This window comes from Perca flavescens, chromosome 8 (genome assembly GCF_004354835.1).
Source record: "Perca flavescens isolate YP-PL-M2 chromosome 8, PFLA_1.0, whole genome shotgun sequence".
NCBI lineage: Eukaryota > Metazoa > Chordata > Actinopteri > Perciformes > Percidae > Perca > Perca flavescens.
In genome coordinates this window covers 32350715-32371554 of record NC_041338.1, presented here as the reverse complement: position 1 = coordinate 32371554, position 20840 = coordinate 32350715, and the positions used below count along the sequence as shown (strand labels likewise).

General features: G+C 41.4%; 1 protein-coding gene across 1 annotated transcript; it reads right to left on the bottom strand.

Moving 5' to 3' along the window:
• Nucleotides 1-1318: 1318 nt before the first annotated feature.
• On the bottom strand, nt 1319-13945 carry cav1 (caveolin 1). Its single transcript, XM_028586080.1, has 3 exons — nt 13664-13945; nt 12547-12714; nt 1319-3532 (listed from the first exon to the last, which is right to left on the bottom strand). The coding sequence occupies exons 1-3, from the start codon at nt 13697-13699 to the stop codon at nt 3191-3193; spliced, it is 546 nt and encodes a 181-aa protein (XP_028441881.1). The 5' UTR covers nt 13700-13945; the 3' UTR covers nt 1319-3190.
• Between the last annotated feature and the right edge of the window lie 6895 nt (nt 13946-20840).

Here is a 20840-nt window from a genome sequence, read left to right as displayed (position 1 = left end):
TAAAAATATGTTTTTATTGTGCAGCTAATGGAACTTTTGCTTTCATCCAAAGAGTCTTTGAGAACCAAAGTATGTGGACACTCCAGGACTAAACATCAGTCAATCAACATTGGTACCTGACTGGTTGCAAAATCTTGTGGAAAGTTTTCACAGAAGAGTGGATGATGTTGTAGCAGCAGCTTAATGGTTGAATAAATGGTTTGAAAATGTTCAACAGTCACATATGCAGGATTCAAAATTTACTTTTTTGTCCATCAACTAAATGGCGAGTGAGTTATTGTTCAAATTTTACCAGCCATGACTGGTAGATGGTGCTAATTTTGAACCCGGCACACATGGTTGTGATGTTTGTCTGCCCTTACTTACTTTTGGCCATTTAGTGTAGCTCTGTGACTCAAATGTGAGAGGACTGGCTACTACTAATGTATCCATGAATTGAAACAAAAACTTGGAGGTGTGGGAGCCCGGATAGCTCAGATGGTAGAGCGGGCGCCCATATGTAGAGGTTTACTCCTCAACGCTTGCTTCATGTCATTCCCCCCTCTCTCTCTCCCCTTTCATTTCTTCAGCTGTCCTGTCAGTAAAGGCCTAAAAATGACCTAAAAATAAACTTTAAAAAAACAGCAAACTGGAGACGGCATTTAACAGCTCACGTTGTTCCTCTTTTCTATTGTATCCGTCGTATCCTTGAAATCAGCCTTGAAAGTTTCAAACAATGAACCACTGTTAAGTCGACTTGACATCATCCCTGAACATGTTACTGTTGAACAATAGTTTACAGCGAGAGTCCAGGCTTGCCTCAGGCGGCATAATTACGTGCCTGCCTTTGCTGGAAATGAACTTGACTGCAGCCAAGTGACTTGACTCCAGTCTCCATGAACATTGCCCAACACTTTCATTTGTTTATCGAGTAACCATGAAAATGTTGTGCCAGGCTCTGGAAAAAAAAAAAAGAAGCCCATGAGCAACACTAAAGGCTTTACTTCCACAGACTCAGATAGAACTACTACAGAGGGTTTGGAGGGGGCTGCTGCTGGAATTTTTTGTTCAGATGCTCTTGCTTTAACTTCGTTCTTGTGTATTTTTTCCGCGACCAGCCAGCTTTAACTGGCTGGTTCCTGCAGTACAGATGAAAGAAACCAGTCACCAAGTATCTACTGTGAATCATTACACAATTAGATCTGCTATGACTCAATATCACAAGTAAAAAATAACAAAAAAATCTACGTTGAATATCTGACTTTAATAAGAGTCCCATGCTGTTGATCACTTTATCCATCTTGGTAATAGAAATTATAAAAAAAAACAACAACGAATGCACATTGGATTATATTAAATTTTAATGTGCGCGGCGTGATAATGTACATTAAAAGCAAGGAAGGAAAAACATATTTTCTTATAAAAATATCACCTTTGGAGCTTAAAAACACTCAATTCAAGGAACAGGTGCTATGATATTACCATCTCTGTGAGAAGACAGCAGGTAGACTGAAGGTGACGGAGTCAAAGCGAGTTTAGTGTCTCAATAAAACATAACCCACACCCACCCCATTGCATAACCCCCACCCAACCGTCCCTCTCTTTACCCATCTCTGGGTTGGGAGGCATCAGTTTGATGCTTTTCAGCATCGTGTCCACAGTCAAGAAGCAGGGCAGCAGAACCAACAAGTTGGGGAAATTAAAAACAACAACAACAACAACAATTAGGAAGACAAAAAAGGGGGATGGAGCAAACTTATGACCAAATAACACATTAAAATGCATTCAAAATCACACGTTCCGTCTCACATTATCTTAATTCCAATGCATTAACCTGTGTAAGTACCACAGCGCGTAAAAAATAAAACTCCACACAAGCTTGTAACTGCACATGCTAAGTGCAGTGTGTGCAACAGTAGCTGCTAGTACTCTACTACCTTTGCAAATAAAGACAGGCGATCTTCATTAGTGCTATTCACTAACAATAATTTCCCATAGATTAGTGCACTGGAATGAGGCCATAGCTTGTAAAGTCTCATTTTCTGCATCGACACATACAGTACATACAGGGTATTAAAACAACGGTATTGAAGGTAAACCCTCAAAGTTCTTCATATTCATACTGTAGAAACAAAAAACATTCACTTTGGAACTATGATGATGTGCATTTGAAAGCATTTAGCTTCACTGAAAGACGAAAGGCTAAATTGGTCAGAAAGAATGCTAAATTCAAATGCTAACATTCTCTGGCACACTCGTGCAATCGGGAGGATAATGGTGATGAAACCTGCACTGGAATTTTTTTTGTTGGAAAAAGAGAAGTAAGAAGCTGAGGCACAGAGCGAGTGAGCTGAGCTGCAGATCTTTTCTGCATTGTAAGGCTGTGTGGCGGGGGCGTGGCGGTGGCGGACGGCGAGTTGCTGGCAAGGCGACGCAGGTGCATGCAGGAACGAGGGCAGGTTCAGTGTCAGACTGCGGGGATGCCGGGCGCATGGAGGGGGTGGGGGGTGGGTTGTGTGGTTATGGAGGTCATGGGGGGCAGAGGGAGGGGCGTTGCTGTGCTGTTTGGCTTGTGGGGTTGTTTTGTTTTCGCTGAGTTTGGCATCGCTCATTATCTCTCCGCTTTGACCTTCCTAACCCCCGACACCCACCCATCCTGCCCTGCACAATGGCTCCAAAAAAAAACAAACTGGAATAAGCGCGAGAGAAGACGGTGATACACCCTGACATCCCCTCTTCACATGAATCAATCGAAGTGATAAGCAATCCACTGAAACGGTAAGAATGGAAGGAATTTACATCATGTGGCAAAACTAACAGAAGACAGATACGGAGCTTGGTTGCTTTCTGGACAAAGTTAACAGTGAGGAATATAAAAAAAAAATTTAAAAAAACTAACACACAAACAAAACAACAAACAAAAACCCCGGAGATCGACCCTTTGATTTCCTGTGCCCACCCGTTTGGTAACACCAACACCGGAGAGAAAAAAACAGCTGGTTGGAAAAAAAGGCGGGGTCAGATGCCATGTGACCACGCCCCTTCCCTTCCAAACAAGCCCGCCCAGCTCTGGAAAAGTCTCTCGTTTTCCAGAGGTCTATTTTTCTTCTTCTTCTTTCCTGTTCTGACTTTTCCCTCCATCTGTGTTGCTCTAGCCCTCCCATCTTCCCTCCCCTCTTTCCGTTAATCCTCCTCCTCGTCTTTGTGGATGCTACACCTCCTTGGTTGTGCGGATTCGGATGCTGCTGAAGCACTTGCCCATGGCCTCGAACAGCGGGTCGCAGAAGGTGTGCACGCAGATGGAGTAGACGCGGCTGACGCAGTGGATCTCGATCAGGTAGCTCTTGACGCACGGCACCACGGCCCAGATGTGAATGAAGGACAGGATGGCGAAGAAGATACCCCAGATCAGCGCCAAGGGGATGCCGACCAGCGCCGTCAGCAGCCGGTAGCACCAGTACTTGGTGACAGTGAAGGTGGTGAAGCTGGCTTTCCACACGCCGTCAAAGCTGTAGGTCCCTGCAGGCTCGGCGATCACGTCCTCAAAGTCTACCTGAAAAAGGAGCAAGTGGAAGAGTAAGACACTGTTGGCAAAAACCCTTCTGGCATCTAAAATCATTGTTACCTACATAACAACTACAGGCCAGATTTTCATGATGCTTGGTGGGAGGGTATAGCATGGGCCAAGGAAGAAGCCATTGAATTTCTTTTCACTTTTGTTGACATTGCGATATAGGGCATGGCCTAAAATGGACCTACATAACGAAGTTCATTCACTGCTGGCTACAAGTTCGCAATCAAACACAACAAAGGCACTTTGTCACTTGAATGGCATTTTGAGCTAACGTTAGCAATCAAGCAATCATAGATAGCTAAAACGTTTTTGAAATGATTTCCATCTTCTGTTCTGTATGTTGTAATGAGAAAAGTTTATTATTTTATGGATTTCACAAATTTCAGTATGACACGTTATGCCGTAAACCGTTTAAATCTGAGCATGCGCAAGTCACATCTGCACTCGACTCACATCGGGTAGTGACAGTTACCTTGGCAGCAACTAGTCTTCCTGTCATCCATATTAAAATATATACTAGGCCTCCACCAGGCCTGCAACTAAAGATTCATTTCATTATCAATTAATCTGCCGATTATGTTCTCTATTAAACGTTTGGTCTATAAAATGTCAGAAAATGTTTATCCCAATTTCTCCAAGTCCAAGGGGATGTTTTGTCAGCCCAAAACCCAAAGATTTTCAGTTTAAATCGATATAAAACAGAAAAGAGCAGGAAATCCCCATTTTTTTTTAAGCTGAAAACAGAATTTTCCCAATCAGACTAAAAAGACCAGTAGGAGACATACAACAAGCAGCTGATGAATGAGCCACTGATAGTGAAGAATAAATAACAGCTGATGCCAATCAGCTAGTGCAAGCCGTCTTTGCCTTAAGCGATGCAGGCTCCATTTTCTGTTGAGTTGGTCAAATGCAAGTTTTAAGTGCATTGAGCAGGATAAACTCCATTTTTATTCGCTCCCATTCTCTTTGTACGCTAGAGGTATGTACCACACATGTTTTAAATATTGTAAAGTGAAAAGAAAATTCAAGTAACCATCCCACACTAACGTGTACTGTCCTGTATACAGAGACACTCACTCACATTAGACTCATTGCTATTACTTGGCAAATACCTTCATCCACCGTCAACAGAATTTCACAAGAGCCCTAATATGGTGCAAATTAAACTATCACATAGACTTAATAATCCTTCATTATTTCCTCATAAATCAGCTGCTTCACTCCCTGTTTGTATGTCAGTTTGTTGGGACGGAGGGTAGGATTCCTGGCAAGATTCACATCTGTCCTCGTGGTGACTGGTACACAGTCTAACCACCAACACACTGCCCCACCCAAAATACTGATTTCTACACACTATCTCTGGCATCTGCTTCGCTTTCTGCAAAGGATTTTTGTCTCCAGCGCATCTTGATTATCATCGCATCATAGATAGATAGATAGATAGATAGATAGATAGATAGATAGATAGATAGATAGATAGATGAGTGACAGTAATGAATAAAACAGATGTCATTCTGAGGCTAAATTTGGACCAAAATGGACAAAGTAAGCAGTTACATTTTCTTCTTTTTTTGAGGGTGGCATTTTTCAGCCTTTATTTTGATAGGACAGCTGAAGACATGAAAGGGGAGAGAGAGAGAGAGGTGGTATGACATGCAGCAAAGGACAGCAGGTCGGAGTCGAACCCCGGCCCACTGCGTTGAGGAGTGAACCTCTATGGGCGCCTGCACTACCAACTAAGCTATCCGGGCACCCGAGCAGTTACATTTTCAGCTATTCTTATGTTAAATGATGGCCACAGATGGACCAGATGTAGCCAATAAACAGTGTCAGGACTTTTGTCTGCTTGGCGGTTTAAAGACAACATGTCACTGTTTGATATCCAAATAATTATCAGGCTAAATCGAGAAGCTGCCGTTGTAAACATTCAGTGTGTGGTTTGTCTTTGTTAGGAAAACTTCTGTGGTGCACAGGATGTGGTGGGCTTCACATTTCAGATTTTTTTGTGTGTGGAATACACAGAAGGATAACTGCACAGTTAGTGTGACCAGTGATGGTCAAACAACAGACACAATGCAACCTCACAGAAACTCAAAGTTCCTCTGCAGAAAATCCAAAGACGAAGACATGCCCGTACCCCCCCGCACTGTGTTTGATTCTCAAACACTGATCTGATCTGTTGGGCCCCTCGTCTACCTCCCATTAAGATGAACAAAGCCATTGTGCTTCTTTTCACTGTAAACACATCTCTCAGGCCTTTAAATTTGACAATTTCGGCAAGTGTCCGTGACCCCACCAGTGCAACTGTTTAAGGAAGGGACGGAAAAGTGGCAACTCGCACACTGTAAACACAATGCATACTCTCCCTCTCTCTCTCATCCTCTCCACAGTCTTCCGAGCGTAGAGTCAATATTTATTTTACAGTTACCTGGAAACTGTGTCTCGTCTAACAGACTAGAGTCGGGCTACTGAGGGCTAATGGCTGTAATATCAATAAGTCACACAGATATTATACAGTGTCAAACTGACAGTGAAATGGAAAAGTCAAGTGCTTCATTCCCAAGTGAGGTACTAGCAACATCATTCAAACAGAATGACACTTACACAAGCTGACTGTTAAAAGCACATAATGGTTTACTTTTACTATTTTAAAAATTGAATCAAATTTGAGTTAGGCATTTTGGGAAGTATGCTTATTTGCTTTATTGTCCAAAGTTAGAAGCGAAGACCGATACCACTCTCATATCTGTCTGTTCAAATAAAATGTTAAGCAGGCTCCAGCAGCCAGTTAGCTTAGCTTCAAGACCGTAAGCAAGGAGATACAGGTAGCTTGGTACAGTCCAAAGGTAACCAGCACCTCTGAGGCTCACTAATGAACGTACTCATTGTTAAAAATGGTTAAAGCGGGCAAACCAGAGTGTAGAAACACCAAGTTGTGCGTACAACTTGTACGTCAGAGGGGTTATGCGAATCAGAGCTAAATTTCCAGCTGTAAAACCACACTTTAGATTAAACATATGAATAAGTGAGCTTTAGAGGTGCTGGTAGACCAATTCTTCTTGCTTCCTGTTTCCACTGTCTCCTGGGGCACGTTCAATCTCGAAACGGTGTGCACAGTGTTGCTACGGTTTCCTGGTTTAACGACATGTTTCCTCAGAAATGTGTGAAACGGTGTGCAACGTTGTGCAATGGGCTTTGGGATCTGTTTGGTGGGTGGCTGTGTCACAGGTGAAACCCAATCAGCAGAGACGTGTCTGTAAACTCGTGTTAATAAAAAGGCAGATCGCTAGAGCACACAACAGTGTGTTCAACGCACCCCCGTTTCTGTTTAAAAAAAACGTGTTGCTATGTTTGGTCAGGGCTGAACGTGGCCCTGGCTCCAGCTTAAAGGGACAGTTCCCAAATCAAAGTACTAGTATTGCTATTTATCAATCTAGATTGTTTTGGTGTGAGTTGCCCAGTGTTGTAGATATTGACCGTAGATATGTCTGCCTTTTCTCTAATATATAGAATACATATAGAACTGTCTGACTGTCCCTTTAATATCTGACGGATATGAGAGCAATATCGATCTTCCGACCTAACTTGGCAAAATAAGTGCATTTCCCCAAAAAGGAACAATTCCTTTAACTACGAGAAAGGAATAGAGAGAAGTCCAATTCTTTTACTCCAAGCAGCAGCATAAAGCGTTTCTCACAGCAGAGCTCACGACAGCCTTATAATATAAATCTGACTGCAGCCACAAAACCAGCGCGCCGTCCATTTCATTTTTCCACAGCTACAAATTTTAAAGTGGACCCACTCTACTCCAGTTTCCAGAACTTTGATTGAGACTAAATGAGGGCCTTCTGCAGAGAGGCACAAGCACAACCACAGCAGGATGGTGAGAGGTTTGACTTCATAAAGTCAAGCTGTTTGGTGCTTTTTTTCTTTCCATGCTTTTAGTTTTCTAAATACTGTTCTGTTTGTAACATTATGAGGAATATGATCATCATTACCTGAAATTTGGCACTTTAACGTCTATAAACAAATCCCCTTCAGGTTCAACAGTTTCAGAATTGGTTAGATGTGAGGTTTTTTTTTTTTTTTGCTACGTAAAGGACCAGTGTGTAGGATTTAGGCGGATCTATTGGCAGAAATAGAATAGGGTTGGGTTAAAATAATTGATTCTCCAATTAAAATAGATCTTCGTTTAATTGATTCTCCATTTAAAATAGATCTTCGTTTGAGTGATCTGATATTGATTAATAAAATCAATAAATCAATAAAATGTGCCGTTTTCCATCATGTACTGTATGTAGTAGGGCATTCCGTGATGGGCCAGGTGTTGCAATTCCACTGTTTGGCCACTATGTTCAATTGACTTTAAATTAAGGGGTTGCTTTTTGCTTGTACAAATTACAACATAAGTTCTCTTAGAATTTCTTTTATATCCAAGCAAAATTGGTAAAATAATTTTCTTAACATAATTCATATTAAGTCAAATCGGAAATGTAATCGAATCGAGACCTTGTCAATCGGAATCGAATCGATTTAGGAAATCATTGGCGCTACCCAGCCCTATAATATTTAATATTTGTTTTCATTTGTCACCTGAAACTAAGAATTGTTATTCGTTAGCTTAAAATGAGCCCTTCATATCAACAGTACAAAGGGTCCTCCACTGTTTTTATTTTGTTGTATTCTAATATGAGGTTTGGGTTTTGGCTACAATGTGACTAATATCATCTAGAAATGTCCATTTACTCCAATGGTATATGAAGAGTTTTGTCCAAAGGAAACTGGAATGCACTACTTCTTGATCAAAGTAAGGGTGTTTTTGAAGATCCCAAAAGTCCACAATTTCCTGGAGTCCTCAAGATTTAACAGTTATTGAATGAAAAAAATAAATAATAAATAATAATGTAAACATCTCCAGTATAAACAGCATTAAAAACACCAAAACGTTGTCTACTTTTACTGTAGCAGCCCAGTTATGCTGGGTCAAAGCATGGGCCTCTGTGGTCCAATCAGAGTATGATATGACGGAGTCTCAGGGTCAGCATGTGACCAGTTGGCAAGGCGACTGTATTATTGAGTAAATAAGGCAATGTGCTATTTCCAGAGCTCTATCTTCAGGCTGTCAACTATGTTTGAATAGACAGTGGGTCACTGAAGGAGAAGGTCAGACTGCAGCACATTAATGGACTCTTTTGTTGGTTTAAGAGCTCTAGTAGCCAGAGGAAATGTTTGATTGGCTTCAGGAGAGAGATTAGGATGATTGGCAGCGGAGAGACACAGTATGCGACCAACGGACACTGACTGCCGGCTCATTTGACCCATGACTTGCATTTTAAATTGTTTCATCAAAGTGTACTTTTGATTCAGAAAGCATCTACCAAAAATTAGGAAGTGAACACAAGTTTCTCTATCTCGTATTAAAGCTCTGACAATAAATGCTTTTTGTCTGGGTTGCTGAACTTTTTTTTTTAATCTAAAATGCTTTTTGCAAATTCTTCCACAATAACAAAACCACTTCAGTTGAACTGTTTTAATCCCTCCATAAAAATGTATCCCAATCCAAACTTTTAACAATAACCACTTGCAACCACATAATGCAAAAAAAAAAACCTATTTGAATCAATCTGTGAAAAACATTTTATGGAAGCTTATTTTCCATTTTGCGTACATTTTTGTGATGTATTCATAGCTCTGTTAGATTTGCATGACATTTGGCTGGCGACAAATCCCCCTGCACTGGGTCTGAAAAGAGTTTCATAAGCATGACGTGTCTCAACCCACGGAGGAGTGCGTAGTTGCATAGTTGTGACAAAAGCACAGACATCGTCAAAACTGGAGGTAACAGATTATCACACTACAATGACTATAAACTTATAATGAGATAAACATCCCAGAATGAGGTGGTCAAGTAAAAATATGATCAAGAGTCAACTCATCGTGGACTTTGCAGTCCCAGAGGGGAGTGTTTTTATACCTTTCAATTAGGCCATCAGGACTTTGGATCAAACTTCTCACAATTCCCTTTAAAAGTATGTCTCCAGTGGGGACATTTTCACTCCGCTGACCCCTCCTCTCTGCTATATAAAGACCCACAAATTCTCCAGGGGAAAAAAGCTCTCTTCAAAAATGCAAACTCCACATGCATGTTAGTAATGGAACTTGTTTGATGTGGCCAGGTGATTGAGGCCAGCTGCAGCAGCTACAGGAGGCTAGCTTATATTCCTTTTCTTACAAGAATGCAGTGTGTGTGTGTGTGTGTGTGTGTGTGTGTGTGTGCGTGTGTGCGTCTGTGTGTGCATGCACACCACATACAGCACGTCTGCATGCACAGTACACACATTTACGTGTGACTGCTGTGTGTGGTTGGGGGTGGGGACGGGTGGGTGACGGGTGGGTGGGGTGGGGGGGGGGTGGGGTGGGGGGGGGGGGGTTGCTGGAAGGGATTCCCTGCTTGTGCTTTTCATTGGGGGCACACCGAACACACGCTTCCACTTGGCAGGACTGTTACATTGACCTCAAAGCACCTCAGTGAAGCTGTGTATACAGCTCACTGTAAAACCTCCAGGCCGATCAGAGTTTTATTCTGATATCCAGACGGAGGCAGTGAGCACCCATGGGTTCCTCATGGTAGCAAGTTATTTGTCTACATGCGTCAGAGGTCTCATGAAATAATGTTTGAGTTTGTTAAGTCTGTATGAAGGAAATTCTGTTTTTCTAAATAGTTCAGAGCAGTGGTGGATGAAGTATTAGGAGTCTTACTCCTTAGACTCCCTAGGCCTTGATAATGTTTTTTATATTTTCTTATTTTATTTATCGTGTGAGTGTGTATATGAAAGTGAGTATTGTTTTAGAGGCTGCACAAGCAAATTCCGTTGTACGGTTCTACTGCACAATGGCAATTAAAGTCTATTCTATTCTACTTAAGTAAAAGTAACAATAGCACAATGTAAAAAATACTCTGTTAAAAGTAAAAGTCCTGCATTCAAAATTGTAGTTGGCCGAGGTGCAGTTTAACATTCTGTTGGGTGGTTTAACTTTGAGTATAAGAACGTGTTGTATTTCATATGCTCATTATACTTAAAAATAATAATAATCTGTAGCTAGTTACTGCAGCTGTAAATCCTTGGATTGAAGATGTATAACATAACATCAGAATACTTAAATAAACTAAAAGTACATCAGAACTGTAAGTTCAGTACTTGAGTAAATGGGCTTACTTGAAGTCTCAGGTCTCTCAACAGTTCCCTACAGCAGTATTCATTTTTACAGTGTACGCACACATGTGACTTCAGATAATTTCACAAGCAGTCTGTTGAGTTGATTAGAGAGGGGCGGGACAATCATAGCGCCGCATTCTATTCTGAGACTGGAAGGAGAGTCTGACTCACTGTCACAATGGAGGAGAATTGGGAAGGAGAGAAAGCAGAGACTGGTGGAAGAAGTGGCGACAGACGCAGGGAAACGGGCAAAGTCACTTCGGTGAAGCTGTTCATGTGGCAGAACTGGAAGAAGGATATACTGTATAGCTGCTGATCATAAGCAAGACTGTTTAGCACTTTGTCTCCTCTGTTCATCCTCCAATACACTAAAAGTGTCTTCTTTCCCCTTGCAAATGTGACTTCAACCCATGTGAAATACATTTCCATACATTTCACATATTTGTCATGAGTAAAATTTACTTATTGGCACATGTGGTTTTCAGAAAAAAAAAAATCACATTATAAGAACACATATTTGAAATGTGAAATGGAAGACATCTCATGTGAATCTGCATTCCACATGCGGGGAAGTCCCATCTAGACACATGTCATCATTTCACACAATGAATCTCACAATTGTGCTTTTCTACTCACTCTGAATATTTCAGTTTCATCAGTAGCTAGCTCAAACGCAATGCCAATTAAGCTTTACTGAATTGGAATCAATCTCATTGCAGCCCCCCAACAGTAAACGGTTATCTACTAAGGATCATCTTTCCAAATAACTAAGTCAATAATGTCAGACTGTCCTAATCATTTGGAAGCTGACAGCAGCCAATACAGATTAACACATGGACATTTGCTCCTCTGAACTACAGGCATGTATGGAAGAAGGGAGAGAGGGAGGAGAGGAGTAGAATGGGAGGAAAAAAAAGGGAGGAGAGATGGGAGTGGTGAGGGATATCCCATCAGACTACTACTTGGCTACTTGGGTGTTTCCCTGTTTTAACAAGGCAGAGTTCAGGCATTTCATAAAGCTGACCCCTCCTGTTCCATGCAGCGAGCCGTTTGACCCCACTCTTATGAAAAAGACCGCCCCAGCTGGAGAGAAGGGGCAGCCGGGCTCTTACAGCTGCTGCTCCCCGCCACCATGCAGACGCGTCAGGTGGCTTCCAGCGCACCACTCCTTCTGCTCATACAACCTCTCTCCCTCTGCTTACTCCTTTAAACAAAATTAACACTCCGTATTTATGCGGCCAGGCTGCTCTCTCTTATGGAAAGAATTCTACAGCAAGGCGTGTGCAACAAGGACTGTGGGAAATGTGTGTTTCAACAACAGGAAATTGGTAATGTTTCCTCTGCTGGAGCGAGGATGTTCAAGTTATCAAGGCTGCTGCTTGTGCAGACGCGCAGATATTTACACGCGCATATCTTGCTATTGTATCGCCTCAATGGGCTGTGATACCTCTTCAAAGCCTTTTTCCTAATAGGGGAAAGTCACTGAGGGGGAACACTGCAGGATCCACAGCGCCCAAGTGCGCAAAAGAACTACCGTGCGCCTCTGACGCACATAACGCCAGTTTGACAGCTCCTACATTTCGGCTAAGTTTATCTCAGTTTACAGTGATTGTCAGGCGGCTCCATTGAGCAGAAGTTAAGTGCAAACTCTGCAACAGGTATTTTGGTGACGTTATGGTTTCAGTTGACAAGATAATAGAGAAAAGCACACAGCAGCTGCACGTTTAACCCCAAATACAAAGCTCAGAAGTTAACAGCCCTCCAGTTTTGACTCACCTTGACAACATCGTCGTTTATGCGCTTTGGGTCCCGGTTGACCAGGTCGATCTCTTTGGTGTGGACATCCTCCATCGTCTTCTCGTTCAGACTGTCGTTGTCCATGTCTTTGTTGTTAGGTTTGTATATGTTCCCTTGTTTTCGGATGAACGGAGAATGCAGAAACTCCTGTCAGGATCCGGAGGAGGCAGAAAAAGAAGAGAGTGAACAGGAGGAGGGATAGCGTGGAGTGCGCTGAGAGGGAGAGAGACTGGAGCTGCGAGTAACCAGCCTGCCCCACAAACAGGGATGGGTTTAAATGAATAGAAAGTGAAGCACCACACCCCTAGATCCAGCCACAAGGGGTCCTCGCCACCCGGAGAGAAATATAATATCCTGAACTGACATACAGTTGATTCAACATGTACATGTGAGCATGGCAACATTTTTAAAGAAATGCGTAAAAGCGCATATTCCAAATATTAAATCATTCTCTCTTGACTAGGCTTTTTTGAAATTATTTTTGTAAATGTTATTCAACAAATAGGGAAAATCAATAATCTTACTTGTGAAAATATGGATATATTTGAGGAAAATGTTTGAAAACAGGTTGGATTTCCGTGCCCATTGCCTTAAAAACGGAGTGCTTAAAGACGTCATTGGTCCCCACAGTACTACTCTGTCCCTGCTGAATCTTTGAAGCACATTCTCATTTATACTCACGACCGTACTTGCTTCATTATTTAGTGTTTAAGCATGTTCCTGATTTAGAACAAGGTTTTACTCTCCTTGGCGCTTTTACGCACGAACATCTAAACATTCATGGTTGATGCGTAAAAACAACCATCGGTTGTTCTGAGGGTTAATAAAGGTTTTAGCAGGTACACATCTCACACACACGTGCTAATAATGATTCTTCACATTCCCCCAGCGTGTGTGGGAGAAGCGTTCATGACTAGGTGCCAAAAAAGAAGATAATGCGCTCTGAAGTAAAAAAAAACAACTAACAAGCATCCAAATTGTTCTTCATAAATGCAAATTATGAGCGAGAATAATCAGCTCCTCGATGAAGAAAAATCCATGTCAACTAAAATCTTTCAACTAAAAATGTGCCAGCTGCATGAGAGCCATACTGTACCTCTTCTTTTTCGCCGTCCTTCAGTCCTCCTGTCATGCTTCCCTCAACTTTGCACAGATTAGCGCGGTGAAACAGACAAGAAGACAATATAGGAAGCCGAGTGGGAGGCGTGAAGGCAAACTGAGAGGACTGGGGCTCTTCTCAGGGACCTGTATAGTCATGTAATTCCTGCCCTTTTCGCTGAACGTGACTAGAATTTAATGCCAGAGCTATGAGGGGAAACCTCCGGCGTTTCTTCGGATCCCGCAGAGCGCGTCCAGAGCCCGGGGAGTCACCTGTGAGCAGAGACAGGAGAGCCACCCTGTAATCTGCCAGACTGGAGGAGAGACTGACGTGATCTCAAACTAAAGTGGTGTTGTAACTGGCGTGGAATTATTTTATTTGAGGATCAAGGAAGAGTATACTAACCTTTTTGTTCAGTGAAATGTGAGCGTTAATTGGCTATGGCAAGGATATTTGCCATGCTTGTTTATGCAGTAATGGATGGAAGAGAGCAAGACATATATACTTTAAATCAAAAATAGAAAAGGTAAAGGTTTTTTTTTCAAATTGTATTCATACTATAAAACCCAGTCTTTCATCACTTGCTTCATCCCTCAAAATGAGTTTATACTAATTATTTACAGCTTTGATGAACTCAAATATGGTGAATTGACCCTCCAGCTGTTATTCTCAGCTTTACAAAGTTGGGAAGCCATGGGTTTGTTTACATTCTTGTATCAACTCACCTTGGAGGGACACCAGCTGGCACACTCAGCTGTTTTCAGCCAGCAGTGCACAGGATAGGAGCGTTTCTTTTGGGTGTGTCTGAAAGGAGTGGCACTGAAATAATAGGTTGTTTTTATTGCATTTGTTTTGGAGTTCCATGCACTTTTTGTTAAGGACACATGCCCAGAGGTAGTGATTTTTCATTTTTTGTGGAACATTTTTTTTTTGTTAACTTTGGGTTGTCCTGTGATAGCTAAAAGACTTAATAAGGCTGTCTTGATATTAAGTTTCCAAAAGTAAGTTGTTTCTTATGAATGGTTGATTAATACTTTACTAATGATTTATAGATCAGTTATAAGCCATTACTACTGGAAGGTAATTTGGTCGTTCATGGGGTTTTCAATTTCTAATAAGCAGTCATAAATGTTAATTCTGTAAGTCATTTAAAAAGTGAAACACAAAAAGAAGCATGGAAGCTGTTAATGGCAATACATTGGTAGTTAAACTGATTGTGGCTAAAAAAAAAGTGTAATGCTAAACATCCGCTAAAAAAGTTTTTTTAAAACGTTAGGCCTTTTTTTAATGACTAGAATTTTTATTTCTGACATGTGGTGACACTGCCCTTCTACATCTTTGAGTCTCTGTGATACTACTTCTCTTTGGAAATATGTGTTACCTTTCCCATTGCTATGACAGTTTTTGTTTTAAATTGTCAGCATTCTATAAATAGCTTGAACTGTAACCAGCCATTGAACCTGGACACTAAGGAAGACATTAGCCCAAATGTTTGTGCTTGTTCTCCTGTCTATAAGTCAACACACAGAAACTGAGAACGCTAAAACATTTGAAATATGTTATTAATGGCATTAAACTTATTTTTCTTTGAGAGTCAGTTTGACTCTGTTGTGACATCACTCATTCTGCTGTTTTGTTGTTGTTGCAGCAATTAAAGAAGAGCTGCAGTGAATCTTAATTTTTGCTGTTGTCTTTTATTGTGCAGCACTTTGGGACATCTGTTCTGGAAAGGTGCTACATACATGAACATACTTAGTCACTCTTCTTTACTTTATCAGGTGAGACACTGAACACAGATCATAATAACTAAATGAAAACCTGTTTCAAAGAGAGACGTTATGTTGCTGTTAGTCTCGCTTTGCCAGACCCTCCTCCGAAGCGCGCTGGAGGAGGGTCTGTCTACTCCACATAGCATTCGGGGATGGGAGGAAAACGTGCTCTGGTTTATTGGCATTTCTTTAAACCAATCACAGTTGTCCGCGGTGCCACTGCAAAACAGCCTTGGTAAGCAACTTGTTTTGGTGGAACATGTGTACGTTCAAAAGTTGTTTTAGTTGTACAACAGATATACGGAACGGATATAGACTATGTTGCTGTAGACTCACAGAATCAGCAGATTCTGACCTAGGGGCAAATATTAGCATATTCTGTACAACAAGTATATGAAACATTGTTTTAGGAATATATGAATAGCTTCCAGGATTCAAAATTGATGAAAAGCAAAGATTATCATTTGGTGTCAAAGTCAGGTTACATAGAATGTGCTGTCACCAACACCCCAACACACTTTATAATGAGAGTGAGTCATAGTTCCATGGCGAAACAGGATCTGTGGGATCATCACACTGAGGCAGTTTAGGTTCCTGATTAGACTCAAAAACATATAAATGAGTCTGTCTGGGCAGTGAGAGAACAGGTTCATAAACAGCTGATTCTGACCCAGCGACTGCGTTCTCAGCCCGGCTGGATGGTGCTGGAGAAGCTGTGTGCCCATAGTGAATGTTCGACACCAGAAGGATCTTTTTGATCGTGACAAAGTGATGCATGTTCTTTTAAAGGTGCTCCAAGCGATGTCACGCATTTTTTAGGCTACATACAGCAAACATCTCCTCACTATCCGCTAGCTGCCTGACACCTGAAAACACTGTAAAAAAGCTGTAAAAAACAATAACCAACCAAAAGGATTTGGGGGTGGGGGCTGGGGGGTTAGTGCGCGGAATTGAGGGGGAGGGGACGGGATGAGGAGGAGGGAGGGCCGAGCTAGCCTCCATTTTGTTTGACAATACTTTGAACGTCAACAAGAAGTGGCGTCACCCAACATCGCTTAGAGCACCTTTAAAGAGTGAAATAAACTCCTGTATTAAAAAAAACCCTGATAGCTCCAAAGTGAAATAAACTGACCTTTAACACGCTAACGATGAGTCAGCATGATGAAAGCTTGGACTGGATTCATCACAGGTTTTATTAAGATGGTTAACTAAAGGTAAATGTAGTTAATTCACTGACTACATCAAACACAACAGGAACGAAGCAAGAGCTGATAAGTTGCACACAGTAGAAGGCCTGTGGTTTCTTGTCAGATGCCTATGTACCGAACACACAGTAGAATGATAGAACTATCACACATGCTCTGTTTATCTCAGTGGACATGAGAGTGATAGGAACTTCTGACTATCACAGAGGGAGTGTCTGTATTCACAGCAGTTATGCAGCAACAAAGGCAACAGTGAGTAAAGTGTAGCGGTGCAGTGCAATGGCAGGAGTGGCAGCAATAGAAGTCATTTTGGAGTAGTAGTGATAGGAAACAAGAAGAAGCTGTTATTCTTAAATATATGGATCGATGTACAGTACAGGCCAAAAGTTTGGACACACTTTCTCATTCAAATGCGTTTCCTTTTATTTTAATGACTATTTACATTGTAGATTCTCACTGAAGGCATCAAAACTATGAATGAACACATATGGAATTATGTACTTAACAAAAAAGTGTGAAATAACTGAAAACATGTCTTATATTTTAGATTCCTCAAAGTAGACACCCTTTGCTTTTTTATTAATAAGGGAAAAACTTCCACTAATGAACCCTGACAAAGCACACCTGTGAAGTGAAAACCATTTCAGGTGACTACCTCATGAAGCTCATTGAGAGAACACCAAGGGTTTGCAGAGTTACCAAAAAAAGCAAAGGGTGGCTACTTTGAGGAATCTAAAATATAAGACATGTTTTCAGTTATTTCACACTTTTTTGTTAAGTACATAATTCCATATGTGTTCATTCATAGTTTTGATGCCTTCAGTGAGAATCTACAATGTAAATAGTCATGAAAATAAAGAAACACATTGAATGACAAGGTGTGTCCAAACTTTTGGCCTGTACTGTATATCACAGTCTGTTTGCACCCCTTGACATCAGGAGGAGAAATACAGAGCCATCAAAGCACGAACAGCCTCTGCCAATTGGAAGGTCTGTGGTTCGATCCCAGGCCCCGAAGCGTCCTTGATCAAGACACTGAACGATGCTGTGCCATCGGTGTGTGAATGTGTTTCAGTGATTATCTGATGAGCAGGTGGCACCTTGTATGAACGGCTACCAGTGTATGAATGTGTGTGAATGGTGTGCGTATCAGTCTATGGCTAAAGGTCAAACACACCAGAAGACAACATAACGCTTGTATTTTAAAACATCACACAGCTTTATTTCATGGTGACTGGCTTGTTGTATTGCTGAATCTGATATACCCGTCGTCAGCAGCAACGCAAGTCAAAGTAACTGAACTTCACAGGGAAAAGCTAAACACAAGAATTTTTTTGTTTAACACTAAAGTGTCTATGCAGTTTTGACATAAAATGGGGCCAATTGAATAGAATACAATAGAATACACGTTATTGTTCCATGAGGGAAATTTGTCTTGGGCATTGTGCTCCAATCTGTTAGCCTAGAAATCTAGACGCAATCTAGGCAGCAAATGTAATTTGCAGCCAGGGTCATCTAGCAACTCTCCATTTGCTTGCGAGCTGGAAAAACCATACTGGCTGGGCCAATCACATCATGTATAGAGTCGGTGGGCGGGCTAATGGCTGCTGCTGGCGAACAGTGGTCTTTGGAATCGGCTTTCACCGCGACTCTGGAAGACTTGGAGTTCAGCTTTTCTTTGAGAAAAGAACAAAGAACGGCACTGAAGTCATTCTTTAAAAAAAAAAGAAGATGTGTTCGGAGTTTTGCTGACCGGATACGGCAAAAGTTTAATCTATCAACTAGCGTTGCTCTGGTTGGTTGTAGCGCTATCCTATTACGTGCAGAGGGAATTTGAAAGACAACCGTTTATACCGCCCCTTGGATTGAGCCCTGCCAATGGTGATCCAACATCTTGATGTGGGTCTGGCTTGTAAGACTAACAATCTGTTGCTTCACAATACAAACATGTAACAGAGAAACCATTCTAAAATCAACATGAAATCAACATAAGACATCTAAGAACACGAAGGAAGGACACATGACTGTACAGACACAATACTACCTTTTAAAAAGTGACTGTAAGAATTAAAGTGCTGCTGGTGCATTTACTGCACTTTGCTCTGTTGATCTTTGCTAAGATTTACTACTGGAGTTCAGCAGCTTGATAGAGGATGGGATAAACGATGACTTAAGTTCATTTGTTTTACATCTCGGCACTCGGAATCGGAAGCCGGTGTAGTTTATGGCTGTAGATGAAGTTAAAGTTAAGGTGAGAACCGTGGCTGCGTGTGTGTATTTAAAAAAAAAGACAAAGAAGGATAAAAAAGATGTGGGCCTGAGATGCTCAAGCCAGATAACAAAAGACATCCATTACTTCAGAACTGAACACCACTTAAGATAATAGTAGGTTTTTAGTACTAAGGACATTGCAGAAGGGAAATAGTTGTAGTATATAGTAGTATAAGTGGTAGTAGCATCACAGCAGGGGTACAGAACATCACAATTACACTCAAATGTATAAAACCCTACTGTTGATGAATGACTATTCTGTGCAGAAAAGTGAGTGTAACAGGCAGAGATGCTGTGCAGGCCTGCAGGTCTAACAGCGAAGCCTCAGGTCATGTTCCATCGACCCACAGCTCATCTTTGTATAGGAAAGTGTCTTATGCAATCCCAGCAAAGTGATTTACGAGACCATTCTGGCACTCAGCTGCAAATCCCAACCACACTCATGTCCTGTCACAAAATAAAAAACCACACACCAAAAAATGTATCTTGAGGAAAAAAAAAAGTCTTTATTTTGGTTGTGAAGAACACATTTGAGCATGTTAAAGCATAAGCTCCAAAACGAGTATTACAAAGCAACAGATAAAAAAGATTGGGAAAATAAAATGCAAAAAAAATAAAAGTTTTTTACTGGCAGATGCATGTCACATTATGATTTATTTATGTGGGGTTGATTAGTGCTGCCTGGTGCTCCAGAGGAGAGAAAAGGTTTTAGCTACACACCTGTGTCTTCCACTATTGCACAACCCTACCTTGAATCTCCTCTCAGAGTTGAAAAACTAAACACAGCTAATTGGCTAGCAGCTTGTCAGCGGTCTAACATCTGTGAAAGGATTAAAAAGCTCTGACAGAACTGCTGCCTTCAGTTGTCAGCTGGAAACAAACCATCTCGTCGTACAGTGTATATCTTTCATTGTGTCAGAAGGCAAATCTGTCTGATAGTAGATAGATAGATTCTTTTAGTTTAGTTCAGGAGGTTAGCTCGGACCTCGCACTGCAATGTTGACTAACAAGTTGGAATGGTTGAGAAGGCAAATGTAAATGTGTCTCCCTTTTTCCTGGAAAATCTGCATGCTCACCACAAACTGCATACTTTACTGTAACAGGATTATTGGTTCATTTGCTCACTTTGTGATAATCTGTATTTCAGTACAATGATAATTCACCTTTATTTCCTGAAATTGTATGTTAGAATATCACTTTACCATGGCAGCTTATTCTGTTTTCTGGGGGGATTGTCAGGCACAATACATTTAGCCGTGACCAGACATGCCTTACTAGTCAGTATTTATTTTTATATCAACAGGATACAATGAGTTCATATACTGTAATGTAATAGCTGTCACTTGCAGTGAGGAACCCACAGAGATTTATCAGCCAAGCCTGCAGCGCTACTGAACTTTATAGCTGCTTTTAGTTCATTACTTTGCTTCTAACAGCACTTTTGCTGAATGATTCACTCTCTGTGACCCCAGCAACCCTGTTTCAAGAAGCAGCAGACAAATGGCAGACAAAGTTAGCAATGAGCAGACAAAGTTAGCAATGAGCTACTAACAAAAGTGGCACATCTAGCATCTGAACAGCCAGATGTTTCTCAAGAGAAAAAAGGATCACAGAAACACTCCGACATGTTGTATGTGTCTGTTTATCTGACGGTGGTTTGCAATTCTAATGACAAATCAGTATACATATGCACCTGACACTCGGCTCCATACACTGATTCTCTCTATGTCAACTTCTAACCCCAACCCTAACCTTAACCCCAACCCTGCGTTCTAAACCAATCACAATCGCCATGGGCGGTGCTAAGTTCCGCACCGAGCCGCTGTAAAATAGTTGTGCGAGAGAAAACACAGATTGGACAGATAGTCTAGCTAGCTGTCTCAATTTACCCTGCAGAGATCTGAGGAGCAGTCAATCTTAGTCCTCATA

Coding starts and splice junctions, on each gene's coding strand:
- cav1 (XM_028586080.1), bottom strand. CDS start 13,699: ATGACAGGAGGACTGAAGGACGGCGAAAAAGAAGAG. Junction 12,715..13,663: donor AGGACGGCGAAAAAGAAGAG/GTACAGTATGGC, acceptor GGATCCTGACAG/GAGTTTCTGCATTCTCCGTT. Junction 3,533..12,546: donor TAAACGACGATGTTGTCAAG/GTGAGTCAAAAC, acceptor CTCCTTTTTCAG/GTAGACTTTGAGGACGTGAT.